The sequence below is a fragment of the Mesoplodon mirus genome (assembly GCF_964341445.2).
Source record: "Mesoplodon mirus genome assembly, chromosome: 4".
NCBI lineage: Eukaryota > Metazoa > Chordata > Mammalia > Artiodactyla > Ziphiidae > Mesoplodon > Mesoplodon mirus.
Window position 1 is genome coordinate 177,411,505 of NC_138979.1, and position 21,014 is coordinate 177,432,518.

Sequence of the window (21,014 nt, forward strand, 5' to 3'; positions counted from 1 at the left end):
TGACACTTGTCTTCCACTGGTTTCCCCCCAAATATTTACCTTCCCATATTTTGACACCCCTGGAAGCCTAAAATCCTTTTCCTTTCTCTTGTCACTTCTCTACAAATTTATTTGTTAAGATGCTATATAAGCCCAAGTTCTAACCATCCCTTTGAGTTACTCATCACCGAGATTTCTCCTGTGTAAGGTGCACCACATGCATTAATAAACTATTTTTCTCTTGTTGAAAAAATAAATAAATGAACATCTGAGGGCAAGTCCCTGAGCTTTCAGCTTCCGGTGAATGCGAGCAGAGCAGACTTCTGGGTTTCTGTGAAAACCCTTTGGGCACCAAGGGGTGGATCCTGGCAGTGGGAGGTGGCCCAGGACCCTGAGAGGCCCAAGAGACACGGGCAGGGCTTGGACTGCGTCTGCCAGAGTTAGGCTCACTGGCTTGAGGGGAGCAACTGGGGCTGCAGCCAGCCCTGAGCCTGCCGCTCCCCATGGGCACAGACAGGCTGCCTCTGGGGTCTCCCTTGGTGGTGTATTCTGGGGGACTGCACTTCTGTGAGAATCACCTCCGAAGTCCTGGGAGACCTGCTCTGGTGGGGGCTCTGGTGCGCCTCCCCAGTGGGCGCCCCCAGCAGGACTCCCATTCCCCCAGCTTAGAGCCCGGAGCGCTCCCAGGGATGCTAGCTGGGGGGCAGCGTCTGCCCCACAGAGAGACTAGGATGCTGATTCTGTCCCCCTGCCCTCACTCCTCAGACTAGAAGACAGCCACCTTCATGCAGCCAGTATCCTCACACAGCAGTGGCCATAGAGAGTGCTTTCAAATTTTTTATTGTGGTAAAATACACAGAACATAAAATTTACCATTTTAGCCATTTTTAGGTGTACAGCTCAGTGGCATTAAGTACCTTCACATTGTTGCACAACCATCACCATCTATCTCCATAATTTTTTATCTTCTCCAACAGAAATGCTGTTCCCATAATGCAAACCCCTCCCATCCCCCCTCCCCAGCCCTGCTCCTGACAACCTCCATTCTATTTTCTGTCTCTAAATTTGACTAAAGAGCGAGCCCTTAAAAAGCATTTCAGTGTCGTTCTCACTGCCCAAATCTGCTTTCTGTTCTCTTCCTCCCCACCAACCCCAGGTTGGCCCTTGGACTCTGGAGTTAGGGGGTAGCATTTTGGCTGCCAGTCCCATACTTCTTCCATCCATTTCTTCACTCTTTTCATTCACTGAAGCAGTGGAACAGTTGAGGGCCAGGAGAACCAGTTCTGGCTCTTACAACTTGCTGTGTGATCTTAGGTAAGTGCCTTTCCATCTCTGAACCTCAGGAATGGGACTAGAATCTTGGCAATACCAGTGTCACTCACTGAGTTTCTTACAGACCTGGAAACTGATCATTTTAAGGCATTAATTCAGACAACTGCCCATTAACCAGGAGATTTCTATGCCCATGATCAAACCCTGAAGTGTTGACATCCTTTATAAAGCCTGCATGGTTTGAATGAATTTGAACGGTGTTGTTTGCGATATGGAAATAAATAGTGCCTGGCATTGAGTAGTCCTTTTCCTTTGACATAGTGACAAGGGGTCTATAAACACTCCCACCATCAGCACCCTATTCACCTGGACACCCTCCACCCCAGTGTTGCTGTTTGTTGTCAGAACTGTTCACTGTCCTTAATGGCTATTTCCTTGTTTCAGCTGGGGTTCAGGTGCAGAAAGCAGGATAGTAAACGACTTACAGAATCACTGGGAGGACTGAAAAAGTTGACTGTAGTGTGTTTCCAGAAACAGCTCACAAAGCCACACCCCAGAACTGAGCTGCCATGGGAGCTGCCCATGCCAGGATCAGGAAACTTCTTGCCAAGTCAGAACGCTGCCACCACAGCCGCTGACCCCAGAGCCACCCACCTCTGCCATGTCCACAGGAGCAACATATTGGCTCTGCACCCTGTCTCTCTCCACACAGTTCCTGAGCAAGTACCTCTGATTGGTGGAACCTAAATCACATCCAAGTCTTCAGCTGCAAGGGATTCTGGGAAATGTAGTTTTTAGTTTTCCTACTTCTGCCCACCTGGAGAGGGTTGGAATGGAGGTTGAACAATCTAATCCACAGTGTCCTCCATATACTCACAAGGTAAAGAGCTCCTGACTTTGCTTTGCCCCCTGCCTCCTGCTCTCAGTGAGCTATGCTATAGTTCCCACCACCTACTCAGCTCAATGCTTCATCTAACATACAAAACCAAGGCAGTATATATACTTAGCTATAATCATAACACATTCTGTGCGTGGATCAAAATTTGGCAGTAGATCTGGGAAACTGTCAGGGGGAGCCAGGAGCAGTGGGTACACTGAGAAATACTGGTTCTCTAGTACTCTAACATGATCCTAAGATGGGCTGCTAAGCCCACCTTCAGAGCAGACTGTCCTTCTCTCTGATTCCTCTTACTGCATAATTGATGGAGAGTTAACCACATCTTGGCTTTAGGCTTTTGCATTTCAGCAGGAGTGATTCACAGAAAGAACATTTGTCTGGGGGGGAAAAAACAACAACCAAACAACCAAAAAAAAAGAACAAGGACCTGACCATGGGCACCAGATGAGAGGTATTTGCTTTAAGCAGAAGTGGCTCCAGAATGTCAAGACAAGAGGAGCTTAGGGGCAGCGACCTGATTAGAAACGGGGGCTAGAGAACTTGTTCAAAACTTTATATATAAAGCCAGGACATGGTTTTTAATGGAGATTGCCTGTATAGACTTGGAGCAATAAATAGAGCCTTTCACCATGTTTCATCCACCTAAAGCTGGAAAAACATCAATTGTCTTTCTCAGAGATGAGAAACCTTAGAAAGCCTGAAGGCAGTAGTTTTGGATGGGGGTTGATGATGAAGATCAGTTAAACATAAGGCTGGTAGAGGGCATAAGGCATGGGAAATGGAGGGGGGGTGACACAGACAGATGACTGGTCCCCACACTCCACCGTTTCCTAGCTGTGTGACCTTGGAAGAGTTCCTCCATCTCTCTGAGCTTTGGCTTCTGCATATGAGAAACAGAGATGTTGATATCTTAGGCATAGGTTTATTGTAAAGATGAAATAAAATAACATGTATAAAGCCCTGTAGCAGATGTCAGTGTTCCACCTATGTCCCCTTGCACCACCTCGGAGGTTACCTGTAGACAGTTCCCATACATGCCAACAGCTTCCAGTGTTTCTCTGTCTGAGGGTATTCTCTGGCAGTGGGAGTTTGCTTGGCCCTTTCACAGAGCAGACAGGAAGTGCCGGGAAATCAACGTCTTCAGGTGAGACCCTCAATGAGGGAGAGGAATCGACAGGTCACTATCCCAGCGTCCTCGCCCCAGTGGAAAAATCCTGAGGTGTGGCCTATACAGTTTCTCAGTAAGTCCCGGCTAGACTGTCTCCACTGCCCTCAGTGGTAACTTGCTTATCAATACACATTTCATTGGTTCTTTTCTTTTCCTTGTCTCGCTTTCCTACTCCCTTGCTCATGGAATAACTTCCAAATGAAGCACTCCCAAATCCCCGCTTAGGGTCTGCTTTTGGGGAAACCCAATCAAAGACAAGCATCTGGGGTTTCCCTGGTGGCGCAGTGGTTAAGAATCCGCCTGGGGCTTCCCTGGTGGCACAGTGGTTGAGAGTCCACCTGCCGATGCAGGGGACACGGGTTCGTGCCCCGGTCTGGGAAGATCCCACACGCCACAGAGCAGCTAGGCCCGTGAGACATGGTTGCTGAGCCTGCGCGTCCGGAGCCTGTGCTCCGCAACGGGAGAGGCCACAACAGTGAGAGGCCCGTGTACAGCAAAAAAAAAAAAAAAAAAATGAATCCGCCTACCAACGCAGGGGACACGGGTTCGAGCCCTTGTCCAGGAAGATCCCACATGCCGCGGAGCAACTAAGCCTGTGCGCCACAAGTACTGAGCCTGCGCTCTAGAGCCTGTGAGCCACAACTACTGAAGTCCGCATGCCTAGAACCCGTGCTCTGCAACAAGGGAAGCCACCGCAATGAGAAGCCCACGCACCGCAACAAAGAGTAGCCCCCGCTCACCGCAACTAGAGAAAGCCCGTGCACAGCAATGAAGACCCAACGCAGCTAAAAAGAAATAAATAAAATAAATAAATTTATTAAAAACAAAGACAAGCATCTAACCCAATGCCTGGCTCCTTAAAAGGGACCCATCAACAGCACCACACAGGGTTCCTCATCAGAACCATAACACAGAAATTCTTTGAGTGGCTATTTTTTCAGTTCTCCCAAGAATGGTGCATAATTCATACCATTCTAGATGCATGCAAGAGACACTAATTCATGATGAATGCCTTAGGGTATTTGGCTTCATTCTCTTGGAAAACTGCATCCGTAAACAAGTATAATAATTGTGTCTACCTCATAGGGTTGTATTGTAACTCTTAGAACAGTGCCTGGTTCTTAGCAAGTTTTCCACAAGGGTTAGTTGTTGGCATCACCCCCATGGGTTGTGTGGTACAGAATGCACATCGTCCTTCAGTATCCCGTCTTCCTTTAGTAATCAGAACCTCCCCGTGGCTGCCCAGTCTCCCTTACAACTAGGTGTGTCCACGTGCCTAAGTCCTAGCCAGTGGGCTGTGAGAAGTGTTGCAGGCAAGGTCTGCATCAGAACCTTACAGAGAAGCTGCTTGGTCTCCATCTACCCTTTGCCCCCTTTGAGATGGTTGAGAAATGGTGGCAACCAGAATAGCTGCCTTGACATCAAAGGTGGAAAATATTTGTTGAGGATGACAGAGCCACCCCATGAATCCAAACTGTTCCCTCTGGGACTGTTGTGGAAGAGACAATAAGACCCCATCTTATTTCACTGTATTTTAGGGTCTTTCGTTCCAGTGGCTTATCCTTACCTAACCAATCCAGCCCAAAGCCAAAGATGGGATCAATGGATGTGAGTTTTCTCCTTCTTTCAATTTTCCATTGTGCCGACCACGTGCCCAGCACTATGCCAGAAACTGGAGTCGAAAGATGAGCAGGATGCAGACCAAATCCCAAGGAGCTCAAAGTGTAACAAGATAGAAGGATCTAGAGGCAAAAAATGCCGACCACGTGTGATAAACACTCACACAAATGTTGTGGGGGCAGAGAGGAGGGAGCAATTACCTCAGGTCCTAAAAAGGATGGAAGCATTTGCCAGGCTATTGGGGGGAGTGGGATGGTAATGAGAGGTGTTCCAGGGGTCGGTAACAGCATGTGAGAAATCACGAGATGGGGAGAAACATGGACACTTGAGCAAAACAAGCTCTAGGTCCAGCTTAACCATTCACTGGCCATGTGGCATCTTGGAAGCTCATGTTAACATCCTGGGTCTCAGTTTCCAAATCTGCAAAGTAGAATAAAAACAATCCTGCTCTAATTTAGGCTGAGGATTACCGTAAGGGCTCAGTGATGGAACATTCTGAAGAGCTAGACAGCATGGTGTAAGTGCTGGTTACTGGCATCGTCACTTGTAAAGCCTAGCGTGGGAGACTTTTGCCGGTTGGTTATGCTCAGCTTCACGGGGCAAACAGGATCAGGCTTCTGGAGAACTAGTGCTCCCGGGAAGGTGGCAGGCGCTCTGAAACTTCCCAGGAGAAAAATCCACTCAGCTTGGAAAGTGGTTCAACTTTCTCCACGGCAGTTGGGCAATGCACATCAAGTGTCTTAAAACGTCCATTTTCTTCGACTGAGGAGTTCACCTACTGTTATATGAAATAACATGAAAGAATTGCAAATGCTACAGAGGTTTGTGTACAAGGTTGTGTGTTGCAAACCTTTGCACCATGTTCAGGATGACCCACATCAGAAGGGAGCTTACGTTTTCAGTGTTTGGCTGAAGTTTTTTACTGGGAACTGTACTTTACCAAGGGAGCCACCTCCACAAAGACCATAGAACATACACTTTAAAATGACCAGTACTTCTTGGGCTTCCCTGGTGGCACAGTGGTTGAGAGTCCGCCTGCCGGTGCAGGGGACATGGGTTCGTGCCCTGGTTCGGGAAGATCCCACATGCCGCAGAGCGGCTAGGCCTGTGAGCCATGGCCGCTGAGCCTGCCCGTCCGGAGCCTGTGCTCCGCAACGGGAGAGGCCACAACAGTGAGAGGCCCGTGTACCGCAAAAAAAAAAAAAAAAAAAAAAAAAAGATCAGTACTTCTCTCTGGGTTGTGTGAGTACAGGTGATGTTCTGTATTTCTGTGCATTTCCAAGTTTTTGAGACAGACTCCATGTTACTGTTCAGCTCTATTCCCCAGGCCGTTTTCCCTCTACCTCCTTACTATTCCTCAAACACGCCAGGCACGTTCCTCCCTCTGGGCATTTGCACTTGCCGTCCCTCTGCCTGGAGCCCTCTGCCCCTGGACACATGCAACCCCCTCCCCCAGCAACTTCAGGTGACTTGCTAAAATGTCACTTCCTTGGTGAGGCCTCCTTAGATCCACCCTCTTTAAAATATAACCCAACCCCTTCCCCCAGCACACCCATCCCCCATCCCTGCTTCACTTTTGTCCATAGCACTTGTCCCCACCTGACATACCGTGCATACCTACAGCAGCTAAGTGCTGTCCTAAGCACATGGTAGGTGATTAACAAACAGTGGTTAAACGAATGAATACCTGCATGAAAAGGACACTTTTAGTCTCTTCTGAACTTCTGCCAGCTTTTCCTTTAGGGGCGGGAGGTGGGAAGTAGCAGCAGCAGATGGGAGGGGACGGTTACAGGAAGAAGGAGGGGCTCTTGGACGATGCCAGCTGATGCCAAACTGTTGCCCAGATACCCGCTTCACTATGACAGTGGGGTCAGGTGGCAAAGGGTGAGAGCAGTAATGTGGCCGGAGCATAAGGGCCTCAGGGCAGAGAGAAACAAACCCGGAAACCAGCCTTACACACAAACCATCCAGGTTTTGAGAACACTCAAGAGGAGGTGACAACCGTTCTCAAACGCACAAATGGGTTATCAGCCGCAAGAAGGTGATGCTAAGGGGCTGAACGAGGTCTAATGAGTACAAGTTACAAGGACCTCTATTTCGGTTTGATATCAAGAACTGTCCCCTACCCCTCCCTCCCCACCCCCCATGAGCACCGTCCAACAATGGCCAAGGCCCAGGATTCACTCATCTGTGGGTTGAACTTTCAATCAGTACATTCAACAGTTATCAGTTAAGGGCATTTCCTCTGTCAGGTGCCCTGCTCAGGACTGTGAAAGCAACGAAGACTATACGTTATTCAGATAAATAAATGCATATTAGAAATTGTGAAAGCACAAAACTGGGCTGCCAGAGAGAGATGCCTGATTCAGACAAGGGGTCAGGGACCTCTAGACGACCTCCTAGATATTTGAGGGAGCCCTGAATGGTGAGCATGCCTCCAGCCAGTGGGATCGAGGAAGCAAGACCCCCTCAAGAGGGGCCCTCAGGAGCAAGGAGTGGTGCGCTAGAATTGACAGGGACCTCAGCGCACTTCGGCGGCCCACGAGGTCCAGAGACTGGAGGTGACTTGCCCACGGACACACAGCAAGTCGGTGGAGCCGTCGAGGGGTGGACGATCCGCTGAGTCCCCCGTGCCGCCTCCTGGAAGCCAGATATCCGCCTCGCTGCCTCACCCAAGAGCTGTGTGAGGCGGTGGCCATCGGCAACAGCCGTGAGGCTGGGGGTGGAGTGAACTGCGACCAGACCCCCGGAGGGATGGGAAAAGGGGGTAGGGGCGGGTCCGATGACGTCATTTCCGGGGTCCGGGGGTGTATATAAGTGGGGCGCGAGGGTGCCACTGCTGCAGTGCCCGAGCCCAGAGGGGAAAGGCGGTGGGCGGGTTGACAGGCGGACGCACACAGAGACCTTGCGACCCCCATCCCCGCGCCTGTGTCGCCGAGGCCGCCCGGAGCGACCAGTCCAGCCACCCCTCGCCCCAGTGCGCGCCGCGCCCGGCCCCAGACCGCCAGCTGCTCGGCGCCCCGGGTTCGCCATGCGCTCCGCCGCGGTCCTGGCGCTTCTGCTCTGCGCCGGGCAAGGTGAGCGAGCGCGGGGCCTTGGGGGAGAGGGTCCCGGGCGCCCCTGCCTGCTCTTGCCCTGCCTGCCCTGAGGTCCGGGCACCGCGCAGCGCCGCGCGCTCCTCCATGCCTTCCCTCCGGCGCGGCGAGTTTTCAGCGCCACGGACAGCGCCTCGCCTCCCATCCGACCCCGCAAAGGGGCCCGGGAGCTAATCCCTAAGGCCTGACTCTTTGACTCGGACTCTCGACCCCGCGGGGCAGGGTCCCCTGACGTCCCCCCCACACCCCACCCCGTGTCTGGGCTGCTTCAGGGCCGGCGCCGGCTCTGCGTCGTGGCTGGCCAAGGTCATCGGGGGAGGTGGGAGGACCGCTGCGGGCTCCCCACTCGCCTGCCTCCCCCTGCATCCTCCCTCTGCCCCCGTCTGTCTGCCCTTGGCTTCTACCTCTCCCATCCCCTGCCACAGTCCTCCCTTCCGCTCCCCTCACCCTCTTTTCTGTCACCTCCGGGGTCTCTCTGCCTCTCCCTCATCCTCCCCCACCCCGATCCCACTCAGCCATTGGCCTGTTTGCACATCTCTTGCTTTCAGCTCACACACCCCGTCCAGAGCACGAGCTTTCCCAAGGGGAAGGGTTAGGGTTCTCAGTGCAGCCTCTGGGAGCCACCTCCGGGGGGTCAGCAGCTGGGGAAGGGAAATAAAATCAGCTCAGCGTCTCAATTGGGCGGAGGTGGTCTTAAGAGGGGCCGCGCCTGATGGAACCAGCCTGGAAGGACCGCGTTCCCCGCTCGGGGCAGAGGAGTGACCCCAGCTCTCTCTGTTTCTTCCTAGTCATTGCCCTCCCTGTGAACAGCCCTATGAATAAAGGGGACACTGAGGTAAGAAGGGGTGCGGGGATGCCCCGGCATGGGGGGCAGGAGCATAAAGCCAAGAGCCAGCACTGCGGCTGCTGAGCCTGGGGACAGCTTCGCCAGAAGAAGACGTCAAAGTCTGCTAGATTTCCCTGCTCTCCTCCTGTGGGGCCTTCCCCGGCCTCCTCTGAGTTGGGTGTGCAGCCCGATGGGGCCTGTGTCTTACCCGCGGGGCCCAGGTGCCAGGCCCCCTGTCTTGAACACTCCGAATCTCACAGGCCCACCACGGGCTGGCGGGGGTGACTTCTCTGAGGCTCTGGTTGCCCACCGCCCTGCGGGAACAGTCTTTGTCTGCCTGGCTCTGGCCTCCCGCTTTGCTCTTCCCCAGAGCCCTGCCAGCTACACACCTGCCCCGTCCCCCAGTCACTGAAGCCCTGGCTGGCTCTCCCAAGGGGCCACAGTGAAAACACTCTTGATCATGGCTCCTGCGCCCAGGGTCCCAGCCAGTTGGGGCTGCTGGTGGAGGTCACCCAGGAAAGGGCCTTCGAAGACACTGGTGGGGGCTTCTGTGGCCAGCAAAAGACACTCTGTGTTGGGTGTATACTCAAAATTCATTCATGTCTGAGTTGGGGCTGTTTTTCCAGTCTCTGATGTTCACAGATACCTCCACTTAGGAGTCAGAGAAATTTCTACTCCCTGCCTTTTCAGGAGCTGTTTTCTTCTATTCCAGAGAGGCTGTAGTTGAAACCCAAAACATCAGAGATTTCAACCTCAGTTTGCTCATTTATATTTCCTATTCATCAGGCCTACATTTAAACCTATACCACTCATTGTAGCTGTGTGATGTTGGGAAGATTCCTTAACTTTTCTGAGCTTCCCCTTTTCCTGTCTATAATAATATTTCCTTTGAGGGGAGTTGTAAGGAATTGGAATCACGTGAAGTACCTGGCACGTAGTTGGTCCTCAGTAAATAAGCATTTTTATTCCTAGAGCTTCCTTTCATGACCTCCCCATCACTCTTGGAACTCATACCCAGTTCCTCTCTCCCAGAATCTGTCCTCATGGACTGGTGGTTATCTGATTTCCCCAGTGCAAGACTTCTGGTTGCAGGGAGATATAGGGTGCAGGCTATAAGCTCCTCCCTGCCAGGTCCCTTATGGGAGACACTTTGTATTCAGCAGCCTGGGGTCAGAGACACCGGAGCAGCTGGTGAAGACCTGCATGTTTTAACCTAGGATGCCATGACTACCGTAGAGCTTGCTTGCCGGTTTGCCCTCCTGGATCTTTGGATGGGCTGCCTTGGCATCCCGTAGACACAGCCTTCCACTCCCCACCAGTGTTGCCTGTTGCGTGTCTGATACCTCCTGCTCCTCTGCCCAACTCTAGGCAGCTGAAGCAGGTCGGGAGTCGGGAATCCCTCTCTGGGTGTGTGTGGCACTTCATGCGTTACAGAGTATTTTCCCATCTGTGCCTCATCACCCTGGGAGGGGAATTGGGAAGGTCTTCTCACTCCCATTTTACAAATGAGGAAATTGAGGCTCAGAGAGGTCAAGTCGCTTGCCCAAGATCACACAGCTAGGATATCACACTACAGTTGGCACCATCTTCAGATAGCATTCACTTATTGGCTGCCTGATTATCCGTAGCACCTTGCTGGGCACTAGATAAGACTTTCAGAGATACGGCTGCTGTCGGCCTGGGATGGACACCCAGATGTAGCAGATAGATGTGTGCCCACATCCAGCCAGCGGATTCACCTGGTGGGTGACTATGGAGCCAGACTGTGAGGCTGTCACTCCCTGCATGTGACAACACCATGGATATCTAGAGACAGTTTTCCAAGTCTTGTTTCCAGACAGGGTAGAGCCAGGAAAGGTCTTTGTTCTCCACTGGTGGTCCAGAAAGGCTTCCTGGAGATAGCTTGGGCATCTGCAAGACTAAAGTACTTTTGCAAGACACACCTCTAATGCCCAGGAGCAGCTTCCCCATCTTCAGAGAAACCCTTGGGATGAGAGGGTACAGGGTACCCACCCTCACCTTAGAGGGGCTCCTGCCAGCCTGGTGATTGGAGTGCCTGGCACTTGGTAAGCACTGTGTAAGGTTTTTTGGTTTTGTTTTTAATTATTACTATTGCTGTTACTACGTAGCTAAGAAAGCAGAGCTGTACCCCTGAGCTAGGGGTCCATGGACTCTTAAAGACACAAGAGAATGTTCTTATGTCCTCCGTAGAAATTTACCCTGGAACTTCAGGGAAGTGAGCCCCATGCCCAGACTAGCCCCAACCTGCCCCACTCTCTTCCCAGGTGATGAAGTGCATCGTGGAGGTCATTTCTGACACGCTCTCCAAGCCCAGCCCCATGCCTGTCAGCCAGGAGTGTTTCGAGATACTCCGAGGAGGTATGGGCCAGGCTTGGGGTGAGGGGCTGCTGCCTGCTGGGCTGGGGAGCAAGGACATGGGTGTGTGGTTTTTGAAGGAATTCAGTGATTTAATTCAGTAGTCACTGACCAAGTGCCTGCCTTAGCCAGGCCTGTGCTGGGTGGTATAGAGAGATGAAGGGCTTACAGCCGCTGTGAGCCCAGAGCTTACAGCCTAACAGAAGGGACAGATATGAACACAATTAACCAGAATTCTGGGCAGAAGGAAACCAGGGTTGGAACAGCAAGCCACCAGAATGTGAGCTCCCTGTGGACAAAGACTTTGTGTGCTATATCCCCAGGGCTGAGAACCACCACTGGTACCTGGTAGATCCCCTCTCGATGTATGATGAATAAAAGAACACTGTGGGTGGGTGGGCATGAGAAGGACAAAGCTTTCCAAGCAGGCAGTCAGTGTTGGATAGATCCCACATTAGCATTGGGGCTGGGCTTTAAGATAAAAGTTGAGAATCAGTAAGTAGAAAAATGAAAGAAGAGTACCCCAGGTGGCGTGGACAGCACAGGCAAAGGCATGGAGATGAGAAAACATGTTGTGTTTAGAGACACCCCTGCATCACCTCAGGGGCTGCCATCTCTTGGCGAAGGTCTGGGGGCAGGGACTGTGGCTGACCTTTCTGATATAATAACAGGTGGAGAGATACCTTGGAAAGGAGGTCATTGCAGAAGTGTTATCTCAAGACCCAGTCTTGCAGCTACCACCCAGGTGTTGAGTTTCCAGAATAAATTCCTTGTGCTCAGCTGAAAATATTGATGGCAATCTCTTTCTGGGCTGTTCTCTGGAAACCACCCGTAACGACTCTTTTTCATTGCAGATGAACGGATCCTCTCAATCCTGCGACATCAGAATTTGCTGAAAGAGCTCCAAGACCTCGCTCTCCAAGGTATTTTCCAACCGCTGCACGCGAATCTGAGTAACTTCCAGTAACTGAGAGTCAGAAAATCATGGTGGAAGGTGGAGCAAGGTCTTGTTTCTGATACTCAGTTATTGCCTTTCAATTATAGGGTGGCAAGGTGGGGTCTATAATTAATGTAATTAAAGAGATCAAGGCCCAGAGAGGTTGAGTGACTTGTCCAGGGTCACACAGTAAGTTAAGGACATCCCAAGACCAGATGCAGCTCTTCTAATACCCCATGGTCTCTGGAGTTCAGCTCTTTTAGAGGGGACACTTTCAAGACTAGGTTGCAGAGAGCATCCCTTTTCTCTGTTAACGGAAAAGAAAATTGGTCTCCAGGAGAGAGGAGGGGCCCCTTTGCCCTTGTGAGCTTCTGCTCAAGGGGGAGATGGGAGAAGCAGGGTCTGGCTTGCCCCAAAACACAGACCAGACTTTCAGTGTGCTTTCAGAGCGAGACATGGCTTTCTCCAAGAGGTTAGGAAAATCTACTGATGCTCTCGGGAATGGAGTGATTTTGTGAGGTAGCGAGCTCCTTGTCACTGAGGATGTTCAAGCAGAGCCTGGATAGGATGCTGGGAAGGAGGGTTAGGCTGACGTCATCCCACAGAGTTAGCTGCTCTGCCCAGCCCCAGGCTCCATTTTGGGTTCACGTGAGGCACAGAGGCCTCCCTGGCAAATTGGAAACAATGGGTTCTGGCCCTGCATCTGCCCCAGGCTGACTCCCTGCGGGAAGTGGCTTTTATTTGGGGCAGGGCCGTAGGCACCCTTTGCCTCTCCCTGAGAATGGCCCTCAAGCATGAATCTTGCGTCTCTCTCCAAAGAAAGTGAGGGCCCATCTTTAGGGCTGGGCTTGTGTCTTGGATGGGGTAGGGTGGAGGGCATGAAGGCTGCTGGGGCTCAGGGAAGGCCCCCACTCTGAGGCTTCTGGGGCAGGCTGGGCCACGTGTAAGAACGGAGAGGGGTTTGGGGAGGTGGCACGTGAAAGTAACCACAGCAGGAGCGCTCCCTGAGACCCTCCCCAAGTTAGCGCCATTCTTTCTCTCACTCGCTCGTCCTCCTGGAAGACAAACATCCACCGCATGTCCTTGCTAGGAGTGCAGTATGATAATTGTTAAATTAAATATTGAATGACTGACTTACTGCTTTAAATAATTAAATATAATGTCAATGGAGGCTACTATAGGGGATGTGTCCTGAAACGTCTGTTTACACACATATGTGCGTGTGTATCTAATATAAACAGTGTCCAATATACAGGTACATTATTATTTTCTACTAAAAGAGTATGGGATAGGGCTTCCCTGGTGGCGCAGTGGTTGAGAGTCCGCCTGCCGATGCAGGGGACGTGCGTTTGTGTCCCAGTCCGGGAAGATCCCACATGCCGCAGAGCGGCTGGGCCCGTGAGCCATGGCTGCTGAGCCTGCGCGTCCGGAACCTGTGCTCCGCAACGGGAGAGGCCACAACAGTGAGAGGCCCGCGTACCGCAAAAAAAAAAAAAAAAAAAAAAAAAAAAGAGTATGGAATAGATCTATATGTCTGTCTGTCCATCCATCCATCCATCCATCCAATCCATCTATCCATCCATCCACTCATCCACCCACTCCCTCTTCTGTACTCTCATGTCTTCTGCACACCTCCATCCTAGCATTTACCATCCATCCATCCATCCATCCAATCCATCTATCCATCCATCCACTCATCCACCCACTCCCTCTTCTGTACTCTCATGTCTTCTGCACACCTCTATCCTAGCATTTACCATGCAGCAACCCTGTTTTATAGATGAGCAACCAGGTCCTGGATTGCCCAAGTCACCCAAGGTCACAGAGCAAGGAATTAACCAGGAAGTGTGAACCCCAGTCGGCCGGGGGCCAGATCTGGACGTACCCCCGGCCCACAGCCCCCATGTCAGCCTGCTCTGGCCACCCCAGAAATTCTCATCATGGGAAAAATCACCACCAGCTGCAGAGTTGGCCCGGCCCGGGCCACCATCAAGAACCAGGGATGGGTGGAGACAGAGTAGACAGCATAGCCTGGGGCCGATGCAGGGAGAAGGGTCTCTGGTGCTGACCCTGGGCTTGGATGCAGACAAGAGCTCAGCCTGGGCTTATGGGGTCCAGGGGGAACAGGGGTTGCCTGAATCAAGAGCCCCCATGAGGGGACAAGCAGTCACCATCACCTCTTGCTGCAGGGTCCCCTAGCTACCAGCCAGGTCCTGAGGGCCCTCCACTCTCTGCTTCTGCCCCTGGGACCATCTGCTCCATCTGTGCCTTAATTGCTCCATGAGCCAGCAGGCAGGGCTTGTTCTTATTTTCTAGGTGAGAAATGGAGTCTGGAGAGGTGATGGGGCCGGGAGGGGGCAGCCAGCCCTTACCACCCCCCACCAGCTCCTGCCCGCTCAAGTCTCTCACTGGGCAAGCCCAGAACATGATGTGCCCACTTTACAGATGAGGAAACAGAGGCCTTCCCTCTCATAGACAAACAGGCGGAGCTCAGACCAAATGGGACTTTTTTCTCCATTTTTCATACAGGAGCCAAGGAGAGGGCACGTCAGCAGAAGAAACACAGCAGTTATGAGGATGAACTCTCAGAGGTTCTTGAGAAACAGAATGACCAGGCCGAGCTGAAGGGTCAGTGCTGACCAGTCTGGCCAGGGACCAGGGGAGGGAGGATGAACATAACAGTAGTTATGATACATCGAGGGTTCCTGGGAGTCAGAAGCCCCTCCTTTAGGCCCTGTAAGGTAGCTCATATTTCCTTCTCTTTACAAATGGGGAAACGGAGTCCCAGGGAGGTACCTTCCCAAGGCATAATTGGAGATGTGACTCTGGGTCCGTCTCACTCCAAAGCCCTTGATCAGTCCCATCTGCCCACTGCAGGGACTGACACTCTCGGGCAGGAAGTCTCTGGCCTGGCAGATAGGCAGCTTCGACTGTTCCCAGTGGCCACCGCAGCCCGGTCCCCACCCCCAGTGCCTGCCCCCTTGGGAATTAGTGGTGCCTTAGCATAGCCTAGTGGCAGCAGGATCCCAGAGGGGTAGGTTTGAAACACTAAATGAACCTGGATCATCTTTCTTGAAACCAGAGAGCTTTTAGGGGTCACGGATCATGGCTTAGGTCAAGGGGATGCTCTGTTACTCACCTTTCTGCCTAGAAACAGCCACACACTTGCCCCTGCAGCCCTGCTCTTTGCATGTGGAAGGTGAGTGAATAGGGCCAGTTCCTAAGAGCGGGGATCTCAGTGGTCTTCCGTCGGCGCTGAGAGGGGAAGCCTGCTGGTGTGGCCGAGGTGCCCTCGCATTGGCCAGGGCCGTCACCCTAGTGGCTGCTTGGGGCACAGCAGGGACTCCCACATTTTGGCTCCATGGAAATGAGTGTCTGGTTGACTCTAGATGTCTGCCATGGGCTGTAGGAGGGGAGGTGTGTAGCATTAATGGGGGTGGCAGCCACATGTCAGTGCAAAGAGCACCCGGTACTTGGCATTTGGAAGCTTGGGTTCGAGGCTCAGCACTGCTGACTGTGAGCACAGACAGGCCACCTTACCTTTCTGAGGATCGGTTTGAGTTTCTGTCAAATGGGCATGGGAGGGCTTCCACCTGGAGTCCTGGAGTCAAATGATGGAATGTACTTGGTAGTGTCTTGTTCAACAGTGATCATTCTAGCAGTGGGAGGGATTTTTACTAGTTAGAAGCCTGCCTTCAAAGCAGCTACAAGAAAATACCTTTTAGTGAAACCTGACAAACATTGAGGAATTGAGCACTTTCACAGGATGCTCAAGACAATACCTGTACAGAGGGGAGAATGAAGTTGCAGTAATGGTGCCTCTTACACAGAGAGGTTAAGGAACTTGCCCAAGATCACACAGCAATTCAACTGCTGTCTTAATTTTAAATTCAAGGCTCTATCTTCTGGGGTCATTTCAAGGTCTTTTTAGAAAAAAAAAAATCACATCTTGCTTCGAGAGGTAGAATTACAGAGAAAAACATAATCCAGTTGTGCTCAGGTCAAACCCAGACATGGAGAGGGCAACCCTAATTCTCTCATGGGTGTCTTGGGCTGGGCTTACTGGAAGCCAAGAGACACAGTGACTAAGGTATGAAATTGGGCTCTGGGGAGATCCCATGTGCAGCCTGGTCCTCAGGGCCTGACTTTGCTCTGTTGTTTCTGTAGAGGGGACAGAAGAGGTGTCCTCCAAGGATGCTACGGAAAAGAGAGATTCTAAAGAGGCGGAGAGGAATGGTGAAGATGCGGATGGAGCCAGGCCTCAGGCCGCCCCGGAGCTCGGGCAGGGGTCCAAGGTTGAGGAGGACAGCCAGGCCCTAGGGGAGGAGGAGGCCTCCTCCAATACCCACCCCCTAGCCAGCCTCCCCACCCAGAAACACCCAGGCCCACAGGCCGAGGAGGACAGCGAGGGCCCCTCCCAGGGTCCAGTGGGCAGAGAGAAGGGCCTGAGTGCCGAGCAAGGGCAGCAGGCAAAGAGAGAAGAGGAGGAGGAGGAGGAGGCAGAGGCTGGAGAGGAGGCTGTCCCGGAGGAAGAAAGCGCCCCCACCGCAGCATTTAACCCCCACCCGAGCCTCGGCTACACGGAGATGCAGAGGGGTGAGAGTATGTATGATGTCTGAGACATCAACAAATGTGTCGGGGAGGGGGGAGGGGACGGAGGGGGGGCCTCACCCATAATCTCATTCTACCTTCACAACAACCCTGAAAGGTAGGTATTATCTCCATTTGCCTGATGGGAAACCAAGGCTCAGAGAGGTTAAGTAATTTGCCCATGGTCACACAGCTAATTTGTGTAAAAGCTGAGATTCCAACCCAGGCTCGTCTGACTCCAAAACCCTGCATCTCCCACTGTTCCACATAGCCCCTCCCCAGCACCCCACCCCCACCCCCGGAGGGGAGAGGGACTTTGCAGCGTGGGTGGGTGGGCTTTGGGAACAGAGGGACCGCATGACAGGTGGGAACAGCCTGGTCTGGGGACACTGTTAGCTTCACCCAGGGTTTAGGAAAGCCCCTGGCTCCTCGTGAGGCCCTGGTCAGGGTCTTTCCTCCCGCCCCAGCTGGGTGACCCCCGGGTCAGGGTTTCTGGGGTGAGAGGGCCGAAGGAACAGGCAGGCTCTGGCCGACCCACCCCTCAGAGCTTTAGTGGGTCTTGTAAAGCATGGTGTCAAGATGGTTTTTCCCTCCCAATGGAATCCGTTGTGAGGGGCTGAGCTGGACCCCGCCTACGGGGTCTGTGGTCCCAACTGTGGCCACAGAGAGGCCCCGGGGAGTGGCAGGGACCGGGGAAAGTGGCGGTGCCTCTCTCATTCCCCTGCTCTTGTCCACCGCCTGCTCCAGGTTGGCCCGAGGCTCTGGCTGTGGATGGAGCCGGGAAGACTGGGGCTGAGGAGGCTCCGTCCCCCAAGGGGAAGGGGGAGCAGGAGTACTGCCTGCAGGAGGAGGCGACGGCAGGGGCCCCGCAAGGCCTCTTCCGGGGCGGGAAGAGCGGGGAGCCGGAGCAGGAGGGGGAGGGGCGGCTCTCCAAGGAGTGGGAGGATGCCAAGCGGCGGAGCACGATGGACCAGCTGGCCCAGGAGCTGACCGCCGAGAAGCGGCTGCAGGGGGAGGTGGCGGAGGAGGACCCGGACCGGGCCATGAAGCTCTCCTTCCGGGCCCGGGGCTACGACTTCAGCGGTCCTGGGCTGCAGCTGCCACGAGGCTGGAGGCCATCCTCCCGGGAGGACAGCGTCGAGGCGGGCCTGCCCCTCCCGGTGCATGGCTACCCGGAGGAGAAGAAAGAGGAGGAGGGCAGCGCCAACCGCAGACCAGAGGTTGGTATGGGGGGCGGAGCCGGCCCTGGGCCAGGCCCCGGGAGCATGGGCCCAGCTGGGGGTCAGCTGCAACCAGACATGTGGCCCCTGCACCACTGAGGGGACACTGTCCCCCTTGGAGTCTGGGACTGGAGGGGCACTCAGACAGGGGGCTCTTGGGAAGCTGGGAAGGGACAGGGGAAAGGGTGTGTCAGGCAGGGGGACAAGTGAACCCCACCTCATGGAGGGGGGGCACCCAGGAAAGCTGGCGGACAGGAGACAGGTCAGCGCGCAGAAGCCGGAGAGCTGGTGAGTCAAGCCCGTTCCCAGAGGTGCTGGGCGGGGATTTTGTCCTGAAGGCAGTAGGGAGCCGCTGCAGGCTTGGGAGCAGGACAAGGGAGTGACTGACTGGCGGAGCTTGGAGCTTTGGATGGAGAGAGCTTGGAAACTAAAAAGACCTGGCAGGGACTGGCCTGGGGAGGGCTACTTGCTGCCTGGGGGATCCAGGCTCAGGGCAGCATCGGCCTTGAGAGCTGGGAGGGCACGGCAGGAGGGGACCCTGAGGCATCCTGGGAAGGCCCTACTGTTGGTCCAGCCATGTCCTCTCCTGGCCCCGTGCAGCCCGACCACACCCTCCTCCCAGGTTCAGGCGCTGCCTCCCACCCCGATGGCGAAGGCAGCAGGGGCGGGGCCAGCTGGACCTCAGGGCCTGGTGGTGATGGGTGGGGAAGGCATGGACCTGTGCCAGGAGACCTGGGTCCTGCCTCCTAGCTGGGTGACCTTGGGCCAGTCACTCCCCTCCTCTGAGCCTCATCGGTTCCCCCATTTGTGAGATGGGGGTAAGAAGTCCTTTCCGCTCACCTCATTATCATGATCAGAATGCATGCGAGCTTTGAAAACCTGGCCATGCCCAGGGCTACTTGGGAAGCTCAGTGGGGTGCAGGGACATGGTCCCATAGGAGGGGATGGGATGGGACTTTGGGGCAGGCTGGCGACACCACCTTGGGGCTGGAGGAGGCCTTGGGGGGTCTTCAGGCCTCAGTGCCCAGGTGGGAATCGGGGCCTTATGGGGGGCAGGACATGTTCAAGGCTCTGGTCCCAGTGATCTTCTCTGCCCACCCAGAAGAGGATGTGGTCCCTTCCTTGGGTCCCCCATTCTCTGGGCCTGGGACCAGGGTCCCAGCAGCCTGAGAGGAAGAAGCCTCCTTCTTGGGAGCTGGCGCTAAGGTCACCTGCCTATGTCTCCAAGGACTGAGGGGACGGGGCTCCAGGAAGCAGCAGCCTGCCCCCCACCCCTCCCTAAGGCTGGGCACCTTTTGATCGTTGCCTTCCCCACCCACAGAAGCTGGACAGAGCCAGGTGCCCTGGGGCACCCTCCAGCTTCCCTTCTCCACAGGCAGAGGGAGCCTTGGACAGTAGGGCGGAGAAACGGGGACCCCTGAGTCCTGTGGACAGGATGGAGCAGGGCCCCGTCCACTCAGCCCAAAGATCTTAGAAAGGGCCCCAGAATCACAGAACTCCTGCCCGGGGGCTATTCCAAGATGGGGGCCTCTGGGGTCCCTGTTTCCATGGCAACCATCATCCGTCTGTTCTGACTGGGCCCCAGGTGGATGCCCTCTGCTTGGCATCAGGCAGGGACCCCAGGAAGACCACCCCTCTCAGGTCAAAGCTGGGCCGTGGCCTTCCCTGACCCCTGCTCTGAGTCTGAGGGCATGCTCTTGTGGGTGTCAGTCCCAGAGGGTCCCCTGCTGCCCTGGACCATCCTGGCAGCTGGAGCTTGGGGACCCAGTGACTGGGACTGAGGGTGCAAGCCCAGCCCTAGGCAGCTCTCACGTCCTGAAACCCAGGCCACAGACTGCTGACCCCTCAGGTAGGAAGGCCCGTGGCGGACAGGAAACCCAGGCACGGCCTCACCCAGGAAGCCATTGTCACAGTCTAGGCCTTGGGGTCGGGGCACTGGAAGGCGCTATGAAGGGCACCGGAGGCTTCGTTTTCCATGTGCCTGCCCAGAGCCATTCAGGAGGCGGTGGGCCTGAGTGAGTCCACCAGGGCACATTTCTGTGTTCAGTGCTCCTCAGAGCAGCCCCGCAGGGTGGCATCACTGTCCCCATGGAACAGCTGAGGCCCTTGAGACTCAGAAAGGCAAAGCCACCTGCCCAAGGCCACACAGCTAACCCGGGCACAACCAGTCTGTCTGCACGCCCCATGCTGCTGGCACAGGCTCCCTGGGCCAGTCCCCATGGGACTCTTCACATTCTCTCCTAGGACCAGGAGCTGGAGAGCCTGTCGGCCATCGAGGCGGAGCTGGAGAAGGTGGCCCACGAGCTGCAGGGGCTGCGGCGGGGCTGAGGCGCCGGCTGGCCCCACCAGCCAGGGCCCTGAGGCACCCTGTGGTCCTGGCTCTGTTGTCCCCTTTGCAGGTCTTGGCCAGATGGCCCGGGCACTGCTTCCGGTAGGGAGGCCGCCCCCAGCCTGCCCAAGCCCAAGCCACCCTGTTGCCCCTATGCTCCTTTCCTCCTGCTCTTGACCCCGGCCCCAGTGCGGCCCCCGCAGGGCAGACCCCTGACTTTAAACAGTTTTCCTCTCTCTGAACACGGGCAGCTTTCTCGAAGTTTCCCTTCCACCATTAGAGCCATTGGGCACAACTGCAATAACTTCTGACTTTTTGGTGAAAGCTGAGAACTCCTGACTCTAACATACTCTGTACAAAATTTATCTAAGGATAAATAAATCTGCTCTGGGCTCTCTCCTGTTTCTTTGAACCTTCCCCCGCCTTGACTCCAAGTGGGGTAGGATGGACTGGATTTCAGGCAAAAGGACAAGGGGAGGTTCACTTCCCCTGGGGTGACTCTGGGCCACTTTCCAGCCAGGGGATCGTGGGCAAGTGACATTGCTGCTTGAAGCATCAGTTTCCTCATCTGTAAAATGGTGCTGACACCTGCCCCAAAGCATGTGTGGGATTAAATAACAGTCTTCCCCTATCTCCCAGCCACACATGAACTGGGCCATGCAGGGGCGGGGCCAGTTTGGGAAACAGCCTCTGTTCTCTCTCTG

General features: G+C 54.3%; 1 protein-coding gene across 2 annotated transcripts; it reads left to right on the top strand.

The window, feature by feature from the left end:
• The first annotated feature begins 7,551 nt into the window (after positions 1–7,551).
• CHGA (chromogranin A) lies at positions 7,552–20,694 on the top strand. 2 transcript variants are annotated; one of them, XM_082619307.1, is made up of 8 exons: positions 7,552–8,014; positions 8,821–8,867; positions 11,144–11,237; positions 12,089–12,157; positions 14,701–14,799; positions 16,339–16,773; positions 17,509–17,981; positions 20,226–20,694. In XM_082619307.1, the coding sequence occupies exons 1-8, from the start codon at positions 7,720–7,722 to the stop codon at positions 20,307–20,309; spliced, it is 1,596 nt and encodes a 531-aa protein (XP_082475433.1). In that variant the 5' UTR covers positions 7,552–7,719; the 3' UTR covers positions 20,310–20,694. The 2 variants fall into 2 exon arrangements, with proteins under 2 accessions (XP_082475433.1, XP_082475434.1); XM_082619308.1 differs by having other exon boundaries at positions 16,339–16,767.
• Positions 20,695–21,014: the final 320 nt, after the last annotated feature.